Source organism: Microcebus murinus, chromosome 15 (genome assembly GCF_040939455.1).
Source record: "Microcebus murinus isolate Inina chromosome 15, M.murinus_Inina_mat1.0, whole genome shotgun sequence".
Taxonomy (NCBI): Eukaryota; Metazoa; Chordata; class Mammalia; order Primates; family Cheirogaleidae; genus Microcebus; species Microcebus murinus.
Genome location: NC_134118.1, coordinates 5,024,784 through 5,042,061, shown reverse-complemented (window position 1 = coordinate 5,042,061; position 17,278 = coordinate 5,024,784). Strand labels below are relative to the sequence as shown.

The window sequence follows — 17,278 nt, the reverse complement described above, 5'->3', positions numbered from 1 at the left end:
TAACCAAACTAGATTTCTTCAGGAAGTTTTCTAGAATGATTTTTTTTTTTTTTTTTAAGAAAAGGTACTCACAGATGCTCCTCCCATAATCTTGGGAAACATAACAGTAGAACAGCCATCTGGACTCTGTCCGAAGGTGGTATAGGGTGTTTGAAACCAAGCCTTTTCGTTAGCCCAAACCACATCACAAAGAGGCAATATGGATGCTCCCAGTCCAATGGCCGGGCCATTTACTGCTACAATAATAGGCTTCTTAAACTGAATGAAAGTATTCACGAAGTTTCTAAAATGAAAAATAAATTGGGGATTACTCAAAACATTGCATATCTGAGCAAAGGAAAAGTCTATTATGGAATTCAATTTACCAAAATATAAACTCTACAGAAATCATTAAGAGCTAAGATTTGTTTAAGGCCTTCCCCCAGCAGTTGTGGACCCTGGACTTCTTCACTGTGTGTTGTAAAGGCTTGGTGATACCTGGGCCCCCAGGCAGGAGGTGGCTGTGCTATGGGACCTGTGTGAAGGCTCTGGGGACAGGCAGCCACAGGCTATTCTTGCATTTGCAGGCAGCTCTTGGGCTCTATGAGCAACACATCTTGCTCCTTAACCTGCCTTCCCTTGAAGAGGAGGCCTGTAAACATTCTGGGCTTCATATGACCAATCAAGAGGCTGTCCCAGGGAAACGGTGGCATGGGTATCTGGAGACTGCCTGGTGCTGACTGCATACAGTGGATCAGGGGTCAGAAGCTCTAGGATCTGGCCTTGTCTATGGTTTCAGATAGCTCACTGATTATTTAGAAACAACTACTTGCTGAGTTTACATGGAAGTAGACTGAATGGCACGGGGGGGGGGGGGGCAGGCAGAGGTAAGAGTCTTCCACGCTGGCTTAAGACACGAAACTGGCAAACAAGAGCAAGTACCACAAGGCACACACCTGCCCACCATCCTGTGCTCCACAGTGGGTACAGCCTCAGTAGGATCAGCAGGAGCTCAGAGGACAGCGAGAGAATTGGGGCAGCCTTTTGGGGAGGATGCTGAGTTTTATTAAACCAAGCCCATGCTATATTTGGATTTGTTTTAGGATCAGGCTAGAAAAGTATAGGCTGCTTTTCAATTTAGGGTAGGCTGGCACCACACTGTGTTAGGTTGGCTTAGGGTGAGAACCCAAAAAGTATGTATAAGACGTAATATTTAGATAGGGATCAGAAAGCCTGTAAACAAAAGCCGCAGGAGTCTGGAGAGTCAGTAGGTTATAAATCTAACTTTTACCACAGACAGCTGCAGTGATGCCAGCATTCTTATCTCCCCATAAGGACGAAGCTACCCCCCGCAAAACCCTCTATAAAATCCAGGGCTCTCCCCTCCCTTAGTATGGACACTCTTTTGGCCTCCACCCATCTGTTCAAAATAAACAGCATTTTGCTACACGTCTATCTCCCTTGGCTCAGAACTTAACATTTGGTGCCAAAACCTGGAGGCCATGTGACCTCCAGGACTCTAGCAGGTAAGGCTTGCAATTCAGGAAGCAGCAGGCAGCGGCAGCGGCAGCTTGTCCTGGGTCTACTCCCAAATCTTATCTTCCTCTGAGTCCCTGGGTCACTGATAAAGTTTTCACAGATCTTTGACTAAATCTAGAGGAACCAGTCTCCTGGCTTATGTCCCCCGAGCCACTAACCTCCCTTGTCTCTGATGCGGTGGCTAGGGGAAGTCCCGAGCCGTGCCGGGGTCCCTAACTTGTCTCTGATCCTGGCGTGTAGGCAGGGCATTCTAGCTTGGCCAAGTTAAGGTAATTGTCCACCTAACCCTCCTGAACCAAGCTGAGAGGCAGACACCCAGACCAGGACTTAGATCTTCCTTGCTGACCTCCAAAATCCACCCCCTGAGATATCCTGTTCCTGGTGAGTGGGGAGCTAAAGCTTGTTCTCATTCTCGTTTCTCAACTCGTCTTGACTCCAAAGTCCTACAGGTAAGCTGGGAGACTCTCGGCCACTGGGGCCTTCACTGGACACAGGGAGGCCTGGTCCGACTTGTCACTTGCACTTGTTGCTCACTCGTCACTCCCATGCCATTCCCTGGTTCTAGGGACACCTAGAATCGAGTAGAATCAGCCTCATGTGACTCCTACTCTTTCCAGGAACATGGGAAACTCTTGTCTACTCCTCCTTAACTACCCCCCTCTGGGGTCCCTTCTCTAAAGTCTCAAAACACTAGGTCTCATACAATTTCTGTCACTGCAATGACAAATGGCCTGGCATTTCTTTCCTCTCTCTGTGTGTTGTGGCCACTCTCTCTTTCTCTCTATATATACATCTTTCTCAGGAAAATAAACAAACTTTTACTTCTGTATATCCCAATCACTGTCTGAGAATTCTTTCTCCCCTCACTTCACATCCTAACATTTAGTGTCCCATACAGGGAGGAGAAACTGAGTCACTGAATCCCTTTCTCTGCCTCCACACGAGGAGCTCATCTTTCATAGTTGTTGTCAGGGACATTACGTTACATGACAAGGAAATCAGGCCCAAGAATGAATCCCTTAATCACAATGCTATTCTGCCACTCAACCTTCTGTTGCCACTGGCACAGCAAGGGGTCTAAAGTTTTGATCACTATCTAAGTATTATATCCCATACACACTTCTCAGGTTCTCACCCTAAGCCAACCTAATATACTACACTGGAAATGTCCATCTTCCCCACACTGGAAGCTGAATTTATGTTCAGAGGTTGTTTCTTGCTATGATTTAAGGCTGTCTGAGTTCTGGATCAGAATTACAGAATGACTAGAGCTAGCTTTTCACTTGCTAGATTCTAAACCTTATCTCCATCTTCAGTACTAAAAGTAACAATCTAGATGCTCTCTATGGTTCAGCAATTTGAAAGCTACAGCTATCTGTTCAGAGTCCTCTGAAAACCAGGACTCAGCATCTCAGACATTTCCATCTCCAGCTCCCTAGATACTACAGGATGAGTCCTAGATTTTTTTGCAGGGTCAGGCTGGGGATGCCAGAAGGGATATGTGTGCATGTGAAGAACAGGGGAGGGAAGTTTGAGAGTTTAGTAGCTCTCAAGCCTGTTTGCTGACCTCAGTGTGGCCTGGCAAGGTCTCCAAGGTTTGCAGGATCTTTGCATTAAGCCAGAATGACTCATTCAAATGAATGAGTAGCACTAAGTCTTTCTAAATGAGAGAGCCTGAGGCATCGTGAGAAAGATCACACTGGGGTTTAATGACACAGAGTCAGACAACCTTTTAAGCAGGCTCTTGAAATAAGCCTAGAAAAACCACATGAAGCTACTTCCCTTGTGCTGGCTTTTGAGGATTTGTGGTCAATGACCCAAGGTGGAAGTACATTCCCTAGGCTCAGTTACTGAGGACTCTTGAAAAGGTAATGTGTAATTGTCTCCATGATACAGAGCAGAAACATTTCCTAAAAAAGTCTCCCTGGTTCTCACCTGCCTCCTGTGAACAGGGGGCAAAGCAGAAATTGCCTCAGGCCTGACACCTGGAAACCACGGACTGGGTGGCAGATTAACATGAAAGGGATGATCAAAGTCAGGGTAATAATAACAGAGAAATAGTACAAGGAATTAATTACTTCATACAGCATTGCCCCCCTCTCCCAATATGTCTGTATAAAAGAGGAAAAAAAAAAAAAACAGCTTCTAAAATAGACACTGAAAAAAATCAAAACTTGGATTTTAACAGGCTGGAGAAATTTTCTGGAACTGAAATTTTATTTTTGCCCGGAATGATAACTATGATAACTTCACTGGAAGCTGGTGGTTCTCTCTGGGAGGCGTATAAGCGAACCAGGTGGTCGTCTTTGCTCCACAGTAGCAAAGACCACCTTCCCTTTTAAGAGGACAGGAACCGTCCATTCTAAAAGGTAAGTCCGTCCATTCTAAAGGTAAGCCATTCTGAAAGGTAAAGGTAAGTTCATTTTTGAGATGCCAAAAATGAACATGGCCTGCACAGAAACTCATTTTATTTAAAAAAAAAAACAACAAAACACAGGCCAGGTGCAGTGGCTCATGCCTGTAATCCTAGCACTCTGGGAGGCTGAGGTGGGAGGATCGCTTGAGGTCAGAAGTTCGAGACCAGCCTGAGCAAGAGTGAGACCCCCATCTCTATAAAAAACAAAACCAAACCAGAACGAAACCTTCAAAGAAATGCTTTTCAGTCTAGTAGAAACTTCCCAGGGCCATAAAAGCTTAGCAAAGGGAACTGCAAATCAAGCCACGGGCTATCAGAGGTGCGGAAGTGGGAGCTGCCTTCAGGCCTCTGCTTTTGCTGGACCTCAAGCAAATGTAATTTTTAGACTTAAAACACATGAACACTGAAATATGTGCAATGCAACATACTGAATTTAAATTAGTTTCCTTGGAATTGTTTGTGAATTAAGTTCAAGGCTATGCTGGGTATGGCTGGGAAGGAGAGTGATAAAATTACTTTAAAAATACTTTAAAATTAAACAAAATTCTTCTCTTGAAGAACACTAAGTAATTCACAGGCATCAAATAAAAAGTCACATAAAGATGATGGTCTAGGAACTGTCTGGGGAAAATGAGGCAACAAGGATGTTAAGTTTGAGCAGCCAGTGGCTGTCTTCTCATCTGAGTGCTCCCTTCCTCTGAGGAGGTCAGGTTGACCGGGATGTTACTTGCTGGAATCCTCTGGCCTCCAGGTGCCCCTATTCCCACCCTAGCCCTCTTCAGGGGACAAGCTCCTGCTTCTGGGGACAGGTGGCTCCTTGTCCTCCAGACACTAAGTGCCAGCTACTAGTCCCAACAGGCTTCAAAAGCCTAATGTTGTAAACTAATTCATAAGAATTTTGGTTTTAATTACTAAAGTAGTGAATATTTTCATTACAGTTAATCTACAAATTCATCATCACCATTAATTCTGATCACAAAATTAGCTGCCCTAGATACCTGACAACCTAAAGTTTAACTTCATTTTCCTCTTTCCCACTTTTCTTTTGGAAAGTTGCTACAATGATGTCTTTTGCCTCAAAGTTTTAAATAATTTGAGACACCAGAGAAACAAAAAATATATATAGGAAGTGCTTTTGTGTATAAGCCAATTTTATCCATATAAAAATTAATTTAAATGCAAATGAGTGAGAAGAAAGGTTAAGTGAATTTGGTGTAACTAATTATTTTTTTGATCCTGCCAGAGTATATTAAGAAAAATTCACATTGACAAGAATACAGTCATGTGAAGAACAATAAGCAGGTTTCCTTACAGCAGGATTTGGTGCTTTTACTAGAATATCAATTCAGCTTTTTGTGGGGAATGGGGAGCTGATGAAAATAAACTTTTAAAGTTACTTAAAAGTTCAACGAATGAGATCTCTACTTGAATGTCTTGCTTTCTCTCATCTGCTTTTACTAATCCCAACAGCACCAGCCGTATCCACTGTCCACGGTGACCCAACACGGGGAGCGCGGGCTGTGCCAGGGTGAGGCACCAGCAAGATTTATAAGGGGAGCTCAAGGGAAAGTCCGCAGGGGAACACGGAGCCAGGACCCAAATGTATTGCTGACAAATCCTATGTTATTACAGCAGAGGTACCCACAGCACATTACTATGTGTAAATTCAGTGTGATCTCATGGGAAACATATACATCAAATGAGCATGTGAGGCATAATGGTTTGTGTTTAAGAAAATTAAATTCATGTGATTCATCCTGACTGTGAAGCCTAATGATGCTGATATCTACCAGAGGCGGATATCTTAGAGGTGCTGATAATCCGGCAAAGAATGATGCACATCGATGGAGAAGTTTAATCTTAAATCAAATAACAAGATGGGGTCCTATCTAATGGGCCACATATTTGAAATTACTTTGGAGACCAGAAATAGTACTTAGTAAGATCAGGTTATAAAATTTCAAACTACTTCTGGAAAAAAAATATATTATAGCCTAAAAAATGGTAATGCTCAAAAGATTAAGGAATAGAAGAAACTGCCTAAATACATGTGTATATAAGAAAATACATTAATTTTGAAAATGATTAAATATGTTATGAAAGACCAAGGTGTAGGTTCTAGGACCCCTCTGATGGGCTGTTTTTTGGGCAATGACCATCAGAGTAAGCTTGGGATAATCTGCCAGAGAGAGATGCCCCACCCCAGACCCACCAAAACAGAAAAAAGTGCCCCCACCAATCCTGCTGTGCATCTCTAGAATGGTTTAGGGGACCAGAAGGCCCAGTGCCCCAAAGGCAGTGCTTAGGTTCTCAGCCAGGAAGAGCCCAGTATCTACCAAAAGAAGTTCAATTTCAACACTCCAGATATCTGGGGGATTTGGGGAAAGATCCAACCCACTTTACTGCCATTTTGTAAGTCTGCCTTCTCTTTAATTTTTCATCCTGCTATAAATTAAAAAGGCAAACACAAAGGGTTTTGGGGGTCAATAGGAAGGTGGGTAGGAAAGTACAACAGTCTTTCTGATTGGTGACTGGGTTTCATTCATTTTAAATAAAATTCATCTCTGAAAAATTAGACACTTTCAATTATAGAGTATAGTGATTAGCATGATAAATGAGGGGATATGCTTAAAGCAGAATTGCGGTGGTTCTAGGGAAAGCTTTTTGTACTGGTATGATACAGCTGTGGAAAATCCAACAACTGAAGAAACTGAAATATCTCAAAGTCATACTGTTACATGAAAAAAAGCTGCAAAGCAAAAAAGTATAATTACATTAATTCAACAGAACTAAACCTAAGTCTATATTATTCATGTGTGTGTGAAATATATATTTGAAAATGCTTAGATCAAGAGATCTATTGTATATCACAGTGACTATAGTTATTAACGATGTATTATAAACTTGAAAATTACTAAGGGAATAGATTTTCAGTGTTCTCATCACACACAAAAATGATAAATATGTGAGATGTTAATTAGCTTGATTTAGATATTCCACAATGTATACATATTTCAAAACATCTTGTATACAATTTTTATTTGTCAATCTTGAGCGCAAAAGTTTGAGCCTGTAGTATGTATGCCATAATCACGCATACAAATAGCCACTGCACTCCAGCCTGGGCAACACAGTAAGACCCTGTCTCTGAAGGAAAAAAAAAAAAACCCCAAAAAACAAACCAACTAAAAATACAAACCAAAATGTTTACAAAAATGTTGGAGAAGACATGCACATTAATAGTAGATACCTTGGGGGTGTTAAGAGAAAAGGGGGGACTTTCATTTTTTACTTCATATTATCTAGTTCACTGTCTAGCTAAAACCTAGGATGAACTTGAACAAGAACGTGCACTGCTTGTACTAAAAAAACCTTTCCAAGCTAGTTATGGAACTAGCTTGTCATAAAGCCTAGACAATTTATTTTAGAGTCAAGCAAATGGAAAGTCATTATTTGGAAGAGAATCCATCTTTATTTAAGGGTTGAGGACAGAACACACTCATAGCACAAATAATGGAAACTGTTGCTATACATTATTGCATACTCACTCTAATCATTAGAACATTCCTTGAACACTTGCTGGGCTTAAGCCAGCCTTGAAGTCAGTTTTTTGCCCCAGGCAAGTAGTAATTCATGCCAGGCCCTTAGAAAAGACATGATTTAATTAATTTTGCTACTAGTGTCTCTCAGTGGAAGTTGTACATTTCATTCTCAAGGCTTGTTTGGGCATGTTCTATCTGGATTGGCACACCCAAAGTAAAACACCCAAACCAACATTAAAAACACACCATTTTTATATACCTGATAGCTTCTGCCATTTTAGTGCTTTCTCTTTTTCTGTCATCTGTTAAACGCCGTATAAAATAAATAAAGTCAAGCCCGCAACAGAAAACGCTGCCGACTGCGCTGAGTAGAACCAGCTTGCTGTCGTCGGCAGCTGCCGTGGTCAGGGCGCTCTGGACTTCTTTCATTACCTGAAAGTCACCAGAAATTAAAGTGGCAGTATTTTGGGTATAGAACCATAAAAGCATTTTATTACTGGATAATCTGGACCTATAAAAAAGGTATTTGTGGTCTGACAAAAGTTCCCTACATGTACCATAATTTTAATTATTTTGCCAATTTCTTATTTTCTGTAACCAGAGATTGGGTTGCTGGGGACAGTACAAATATAACTACAGAACTGTTAATATAAATAGAGCATAATAAGAAAGACGTGAATCTACGTTACCTCAATTATTTCTATAGTCATTGCGTATCTTGGTAGATGAGCCAAGTTATATTCACATCACTGGGCATTTCTCCAGTTTGGACAGCAGGTGGCATATTCAAACCAGTTGAAAGAAACTAGTTCCATTGGTTTTTGTTTGTTTAGTTATTTTTTATAAAAACCCAGCCTGCCACACTGGGACAGAAACTTAAATAGTTTGGTACGTAAGTACATTATTAAGCATGGAAAGTAATTTTAGAAGGGCACAAAATCATTTAAAATGGTCTCCAAGAAGCATTTAAAATAACCAACAGAGACTACAGTCTAAAAATGTACCAAGGACCAGCTTTGAACTGGCTTCTTATGTGACCTTTGCCAGACACACAGACTTTCTGTACTTTGGTCTTCTTGCCTGGAAAAAACCTGACCTAGCTGCTCACAATGGAAAACAAATACTAGAACTTAACATTTTGGTAAAGTATAGGGCAGGTTCTGATACTCCCAATTCTAGATACTTTACAAAATTCCTTTCCGAACCATTGCAACCGCCAGCCTCCCTCAGTCCTTGAGAGCTCAGCAGCCCTGCAGCGGTAGGTTCTGCTGCAAGTTCTGAAGACTAGGAATGATGACAAATACTCTGACAGGACAGGGCATTTTAATTCTGTCTGAACAAAGAACCCTTTAAGACTCTGATAAAAGCGAAAGCAAAGCATGTGTGCATACACATTTCCATGTGACTTCAGGGAAGCCAAGCCGCAGGCTCCCCGAGCCCTAGTGCCCTCCAGATGAAGAGCTCCCGGCCTGGGAGGTGAATGAGGACAAAGGCACAGCCACCACCTCCCTGTTCAGAGCCCTGGTTCCCGTCACAGCCCACATCCAGGAGAGCAGGGATGGACACTCAGCACATGCCTCTGTCCCGACTACACCTCAGTCCGAAGTGTGATGAGGCGCACAGCGCCGGCTCCCCTCTGCGCCCTACCTTCTGGAGGGCACTGGGACCGGCCGGAGGGAGGTTTGGAGAGAGCACAAAAGGAGCGCCAAGTCAGCAAAGCGGCCCGGAACACGGGCATGGAGAAGCACGAAGCACAAATCAGCCCAAGGAGTCTCTCTCACCTCTGGATTTAGTGAGTTATTCTCTGATGATTTTGTGGATAATAAGATGTGGGTGAAGCCATCCTGCTTCCTGACGACAATATCTCTGTATCTGTAGGCACTTTCTGTTTGCCTCACACTGAAACGCAAACGCTTGTCAAAAGGCTGGTCTCTTCTGTCGTCAATAAATTTCCTTTTCCCGGCTGTCACTCCTGTAACAGATGTCTGTATGTTGGTTGTTCCATTGGCTGTTAATGCATCCATGAACGGAGACGTACCTGCCAAGAGTTTGAAACCAGAGTGGTCTGTGCTGTCCTGCCACCAATTCACTCCCCAGTATCACCTCTGAATTAAGTAAAAATGCTTGTTACAAACCCAGGACTTAAGGTATTAATCCAAGGACGTTCGTCATTAATTAGAACCTTTAGAAAGTCTACATTGAAAGTCATTTGTTTTCCTTCAAAGTCTGACAACTGATCTTACCTAAAAAATAAAGATGGAAAGGTACTAACTGAAAAAATGCTACAAAATTTGAGACTTTGAACAATGGAGTTAAAGGAGAATGGGTCTCATTGAGAATACCTACTCCAGGTTTGAGATGTTCAAAGAGAAAAAGGAAATATCTTACTAGAGTCGAGGCCACCTGGTCAAAATTTCTTTTGAAATTCAAGACTGACCTGTCTCTGCAGATCTACAGCCATCAATGCAGACCACCCGCCCCACTGTGGGACACAGGAGACGCTCAGGGCTTCTTCCTGGAGCTGCCCTGGGAGGTGACTACCAGCAGGTCCACCCTAGTCCCAGTTCACTACGACAGCACCGTGAGCAGCTGAGGACAGCGCTCCTCCCGCGCCACAACACGGCTCCCCGACAGCAGCACGGTCGCTGTCCTTCAGTCTTAAGGTCTCCTGAACTTAGTATTTTTTATTATAACAAAGTCAAGGGTTTCATTTAACACTTTAAAGATGTAAGATGTATCAGGGTAACAATTCAAGTATTAAGGCAAATAATTATCCTCCTATCTATATGAATTGTCCAAACATTACCTATTGTGGCAATGAATGTACATAGCCTTTGGATGGGGGGAAAGGGACACAAATGTAAGAAAACTGTATCTGGCTTCACTAATAATATTAGCAATGGTAGTAGTTCTCTGAGAGGAAGAACAGGAATAATTACAATTCAGAAATAATTCCTCCAAAGTGACAGAGAATAAGCCAAACCTTATTCAGAAAGCGGGAAAAGACTCATGAATGGACACTTCAGAGTAGCCAAATACTCTCACTGATAAAACAACCTGGCTTTTATTGAATTTGTGCAAGTAATACTATCCATTTTAATCTTTGAAGGTTTTTAAAAATTCAATTTTTGGAAAATTTTAAAGAGGTTATAATATATGCATATGGTTCAAGAATCTAAAACTATAAAAAGATACATGATTCAAGCCACCCCCCAACTTCCCCTATTTGCTCAGGTACAGTACCCCCTAATCGGCCACAGGGCAGGTTTTTCAGGGGTCCCTCCATAGTCTTTATGTACAAGAAAATATGAATACATCTTTCTTCTTCACTCCCCTTTTAAAAATCACAAAGTAGAGCAGACACAGTGTGTTGTTATAGCTTATTACATACACTATGTCTTGCTTGTACTTATATAAGATACATACAATATTGTTGTATCTTGCTTTTATTCATTTGATAATATCTTAGAATTCCCTTTCTCTATAAGAACACAATTTCCTATTATTTTCTAAGGCTGCCAGGCAGCCCACTGTATGGATGTACTATAATGTGTTTTTCCAACCCATATTGGAATAAACACTAATATTCAATGATTTGCTGATAGGACAAACACTGCTGTAATGTATCCCTGTGGCCTACATCATTCCAATGTTGGCAAATCTATAGGACAAGTTCCTAAAGGACTTGCAGCCTGGAATATTTCTAACTGAAAGAGTGTTTGGTAAGATGTCACCAGTCAGACAGGGTGTTGCTAAATCCTTCTGAGGAACCTGGGAAAGATCCTTTTCTTTCTTTTAACCTTCATCTTCTCTCCTACCAGATCCTTCCCTACTCTTTGTTTTAAAACATTCCCCCAATCTCTTCTACCTTCAGAAACCCTCTTTGACCTGCTCTTCCTCTCAGCTGCTGTCCAGGTCCCCTGCCCAGCACAGCCTCACCTGTCTACCCTGCTGCCTACACTTGTCCCTCTGTCCATCAGTCCCCAACCCACTTAAATTCAGAGCTACAGTTAACGTGGCCAGATAACCTCTGAACATAGAGAAGAGGATCCTGAGGATTCTGAACTTCGAGCCTGGGTGAGCAGGAGGGAGGGGCACCCACAGGGAAGCTCCAGTCAGCTGAGGGAGGAAGGGAGGGGGAGCCGCTTGGCTCCTCCACCATAAGCATTCAGGTGAAGGTACACAGAGCTCAGGGCCCAGAAGGGGGAGAGGGAAGTCAGAGTTGGAGATATGTGCTTGGGGGTTGGAGCCCAGAGATGACAGTTGAGCTGACAGATAAGAGCTCCAGAGGGAAGAGTGAGCAAGTGAGCCTGCTGTGGCCAGCCGGGGAGGGCCAGGAGGCAGCTGGATGCAGGAAGGTGTCCTAAAAGGAAGGTGAGAATGCCACAGCAATGAGGATATGTCAACAGAGGCATATGCTGCAGAGAGATGGAGGGGAGAATGGAGAAGAGGAAGGGGAGACCAGAGGCCATTAATAAATGTGGGCAAGCTGTTTTATTACAGCACTGAGGGCAGAAGCCAGACCACAGAGTACAACAGAAGACAGACAGAAATCGATAAATAAATAAAAATCATATATATTCAAATCAGGAATTTGTTAAAATGCTGTTTAAAGAAACTTAAGGAATACAGAAATACAATTGCAGGTGAGAAGACACCAACACTTAGGTGGTAGCTCACAACGATGACTTCTCTACCTAAAAAGATTGCACAAGGACACAGTGGTGGAATGATGTGACAAGATACAGACAAGGAAAGAGGTGGAAGACTGGGCTTTCTCAGGAGAAGAGAGGATTCTTTCAGAATGCACATGCCAGTATGCTAATAATGTCAAGTGAGAGCTGCTAGGTCTTTGAGAGTTCTTCAACTGGAATTGGATTTTAATTGGTGTTATACCAAAGAACAAAAAGAATCATCCCAGCAATATAGGGAAGGCCTGTTGCTATGGTCTGAATGTTTATGTCCTCCCCAAATCCACCTGTTGAAATCCTAACACCCAATCTGACGGTCTAAGGACGTGGGACCTTTAGGAGGTGATTAGGTCATGGAGGTGGAGCCCTCATGAATGGGATCAGTGCCCTTATAAAAGATCCCTAGGGAGGCCTCTGGCCCCTTCCACCATGTGAGGATTGGGCTACAACCAGGAAGAGGGCCCTTACCAGAAAACAAATGGGCTGGAACCTCAATCCCGGCCTCCAGAACTGTGAGAAGTAAGTTTCCATTGTTTATAAACTACCCAGTCTATGGTATTTTGTTATAGCTGCTTTCTACCAGCACAAAGCCGGATGGCTTTGGGGGTCAGCCCCCACTACCCTTAAAATGCTCTTGCTTTTCACAGCGTCTTTTCTTTCTCTATTTAAAAGTCACACATTCCTTAAACTCTCCAAGCACTTTTACTGGCAGCTTCCTTCCATGGAAGCAGGATTTCTAGGCTATGGAGTCCATGTAGCCTTTATATGAGAGCTTCAGAAAAAGCTCACTATTTTCTTAGTGAAAATATTTCCATAGGTGATTAGTTCCTATGGAGCTATCCATGGTTCTGCAAATTTAAAAATGGATTTTTTTGGCTCATGCTGACCAAAACCACTGAAGCTGGCCTCCAGCCTCCTCGCTAAAACCACGTTAGCTCACTAGAGCCACTGAGGTCTGTGCTGACTTAGACTCTGTTATCTTGCTAGTATCCTCAACTACCATGCACTCCAATGTGAGTCCTGGGGCCCCTGTTATCCATCTGTGGACAGCATGTGGCATCTAATAGGTAGAGAAGCATTCCTACAGGATGGAGCCTTGGAGTCACAAACTTTGCCAGCACTGAGCTTGTCCTGCACCCCTACCCCTGCATAATTTATGCCCCTCATTCAAGACAACGGTGTTCTTACACCACCCAGATATGAGCCCACCTCAGGACCTTTGCACATGTTTTTCCTGGTGTCTAGAACGCCTGTGTCCTAGAATTGGAATGGCATTTCTTTCATTCATCTGGATGGCTCACATTTTGGCTCCTCAGACAAGCCTTCTTGGACCACCCCATCTAATTAATGTGGGTCCCTTCCCATTGCCACTGCACATTACCCTGGTTTGTTTTCTTCAGGTATCCCTCAAAGTTACTGCTTTCTTGTTACACTTTTGTTTACAGTATTATCTATGTATTCCATTAAGTAACTGCAGGGCCCTTGTTTGTCTCATTCACTAATGTGTCCCCAGTACACACCATGCTCAGTAAATATTTACTGAATAAATGAACGGAAGGGACTTTAAATTCTCATTAGTCCAGATCCCTCACTTTAGAAATGAGAAGCGGTCTGCCAAACATCACACAGCTCATTCCCTGAAGTCAAGCCAGTGACAGTAAGCTCTACACTTCAGAGTAGAATCAACCACTAATGACTAAACAAAAGGTGAACACTGAGATTCAGGGAAAAATACTCCCCACAATATAAACCGTGGGAAAATTTAGTGTGACTCACTATACCATCATGACAAGGAAAGAGAAAAAGTTGCCCCTGTGAACTGATAGTTCTTAAAGGATTTGGATTCAGAGACTATGAACACTTTCCTAGGATTTATTAATATAAAATTTGACTAGGAAGGGAATCTATTTTAGTGCCTCTACTAATAACTGGTTTTATTTTAATATGTTTAAGAGCAAAAAAAGATACCCTCTCAAACATGTATGTTAAAAATGATTCAGAAAGTATAACTCTCTAAAAATGACTTGTGACCTTGAGAGAGGAACAGTGTCTGTACTTCCTCATCTGCCACTAATAACTAGTAAACAGAACAAAACACATGAAACAACTGTTTTCAGGCACTGGACAACAGGCATTGCAGGACTGCATTCCCAGAGTGAAGGTTGACAAAGTGAGCCTGATGACTCAGGGCAGTTTTCTGCCCAGAGGCAATCTCCACACTTGGGGGATGAGAGGATGGAGGAAGACACAGCCAGCAAAAATGCTGAATTAGAACACAAGACTCAGGGAGGCCTGGCCAGCTATAATTTGTTGGGCAGGGTATGGAAAAGGAAGGAACTATGCAGAAAGTCCCAGCCCTGCCTAGGGACTCCCTTGAGCCTTTGTTGAATGACAATCTGCGCATGCACAGGAGGGAGAAATTCCACAAGGCTGGGCAGGGAAAACTTTTGAGGCAAGAACAATCACTGGAGACCTGTAAACTGATTAATTCCCAGTGTTCACACAGGGCTAGGAGTCCTCATTAGCCAGAGTGTAGAGACCTCATCGAATAAACATTCAGAATAAACCGCAGAATAGGCACATATTAGAACAAATCTGACTCTAGAATAAAGGATACTTAGAATTGTACTAATAAAGCTTAAAAATAAAGCCTTGAAAGGATCAAACTGATATTCAAGTAACAATTTCCTGCCAGAACAAATCTAACACTTTTAAAAAGCATACAACAAAATCCAGCACCCCTAAATGTAAAAGTCACAATTTTCAGCAACTAACCAAAAATTCCTGGATTAGCAAAGCAGGAAAATAGGACGATTACCAAGTCAATAGGAAGAGAACTAAAAATGAGACATGATGGAATTATCAGAAAAGAACATTCTCAAAACTGTTATAAATAATCATAATATGCTCAAGGATTTAAATGACAACATGAACATAATGTAAAAATGGAAGATTAGAAATAAAAATTTCATTGGATATATTTAACAGATTAGATAATACAAAAGATTAAAGAACGTGAAGACATAGCAACGTACTCTATCAAAATGCCGTATGGCGAGAGAACAGGCAGAAGAAACAACGGGCAGAGCCTGAGTGCCCAGTCTAGCATATGTGTAATTTGAATCTCAGAAGGGGTGTGTATGTATTGTATGTGTGTGTGCATAAGTAAAATATTTGTAGACATAAAGGCTGAAAGTTTTCCATATTTGATAAAAACCAGAAGCCTATAGATCCAAGAAGTTTAACAAATACCTATCAGGATAAATACATATACACAAATCCAAAGTAAGGCATATTGTATAATCTGCTGTAAACCTGGAGGAAAAAAAGGATTACAGATAGAACAGGAGAAAAACTGCATACTTATCTTCAAACAAGATACAAGACAGAAGAAAATGAAATGGTACCTCTAAAGTGCAAGGGGAAAAAAAAGTCAACCTATACATATAGCATAAATGTCCTTTAAGAACAGACTAGAAACAAAAACATTTCCAGACAAAAGCTGAGAACATTGGTCACCAAACGACCTTTATATAAGAAATGTTAAAGGACGCACTTCAGGCAGAAGAAAAAAGATATCAGCTAGAAACCTGGACATATACAAGGGAATGAATTGCATCAGACTGGTAAATAAATGGGGGAAAATGAACCTGCATAGACTGTCTAGCAAGTGTAATGAATTAAAGTAGTAGCTGTCTGGCCTGGTCTCAGAAAAAAATCCCCTGCTTTCATACCAATCTAACAAATATGTATAAAAAAAATGCATAGTATACTATGCAAATATATTAAAATATCTTCAAAAAATGACTACTCTCTGGAAAACTATGAGTTATCAAGACTAATCTCTGATGCAACAGAAACAAAAAGAAAAATAACCAAGGAAAAATAAAAATAAAGTTATTAAAGAATTACTCTTAAAACCATTTTGGGGCTAGGCAGGTTATAGAACAGCTCACTGTACAAGTAAACGAACAGTTTCAGAGAACACAGAAAAGAAAGACAATTATCTAATTCATTTTGCAAAGTTAACTCTGATGTCAGAACTTGACATAGACACATAGACTTGACACAAAACAAAACCATACATCAATTTCACTTATTACTCACAGCAGCATAATTCTACTTTATCAATAGTTGACAGTTTAAGCCTAAGGGCATTTAAAGATAATTGTGAAATATCTTAGTGGGCAAGAATCATAAAAACACACTAAACAAAAGCTTTTCTGCATTCTATGAAGTATTTAGAAAATAAATACACATTAAAGGCTGGGTACGGTGGCTCACGCCTGTAATCCCAGCACTCTGGGAAGCCCAGGCGGGCGGATTGCTCGAGGTCAGGAGTTGGAAATCAGCCTGAGCAAGAGCGAGACCCTGTCTCTACTATACATAGAAAGAAATTAATTGGCCAACTAAAATATATAGAAAAAATTAGCTGGGCATGGTGGCGCATGCCTGTAGTCCCAGCTACTCGGGAGGCTGAGGCAGGAGGATTGCTGGAGCCCAGGAGTTTGAGGTTGCTGTGAGCTAGGCTGACACCATGGCACTCACTCTAGCCTGGACAACAGAGCAAGACTCTGTCTCAAAAAAATAAACAAATAAATACGCATTAAAAACACCTCATCTACAATAACAAAAATTAGGAATAAACTTAATATTCAGGAAATATACAGAATGAATAAGTAGAAAACATTAAATTTTACTAAGGAATATAAAACACAAAAAATTGGAAGAAAATGCCATGATTCTGGAGAATACCAAATACTACAGAGCTATCTTTCCAAATTTTAATTCTAGTAGACTTCTTATCAAAATCTCACCGTTTAAAACTTAGCAGAGGCCGGGTGCGGTGGCTCACGCCCGTAATCCTAGCATTCTGGGAGGCCAAGATGGGTGGATTGTTCAAGGTCAGGAGTTCGAGACTAGCCTGAGCAAGAGCGAGACCCGTCTCTACTATAAATAGAAAGAAATTAATTGGCCAACTAAAAATAAATATATAAAAAAATTAGCCGGGCATAGTGGCGCATGCCTGTAGTCCCAGCTACTTGGGAGGCTGAGGCAGGAGGATCGCTTGAGCCCAGGAATTTGAGGTTGCTGTGAGCTAAGCCATGGCA

General features: G+C 41.7%; 1 protein-coding gene across 2 annotated transcripts in view; it reads right to left on the bottom strand.

The window, feature by feature from the left end:
- Positions 1-17,278, bottom strand: part of CDYL (chromodomain Y like) — a 250,960-nt gene that overhangs the window by 9,798 nt on the left and 223,884 nt on the right. For both annotated transcript variants that reach the window (XM_076010444.1, XM_012768392.3), the window contains 3 exons: positions 9,258-9,514; positions 7,736-7,908; positions 73-283 (listed from right to left, as the gene is read on the bottom strand). In XM_076010444.1, the coding sequence (XP_075866559.1) occupies positions 73-283; positions 7,736-7,908; positions 9,258-9,514 (641 nt within the window). The remainder of the gene's footprint in view (positions 1-72; positions 284-7,735; positions 7,909-9,257; positions 9,515-17,278) is intronic.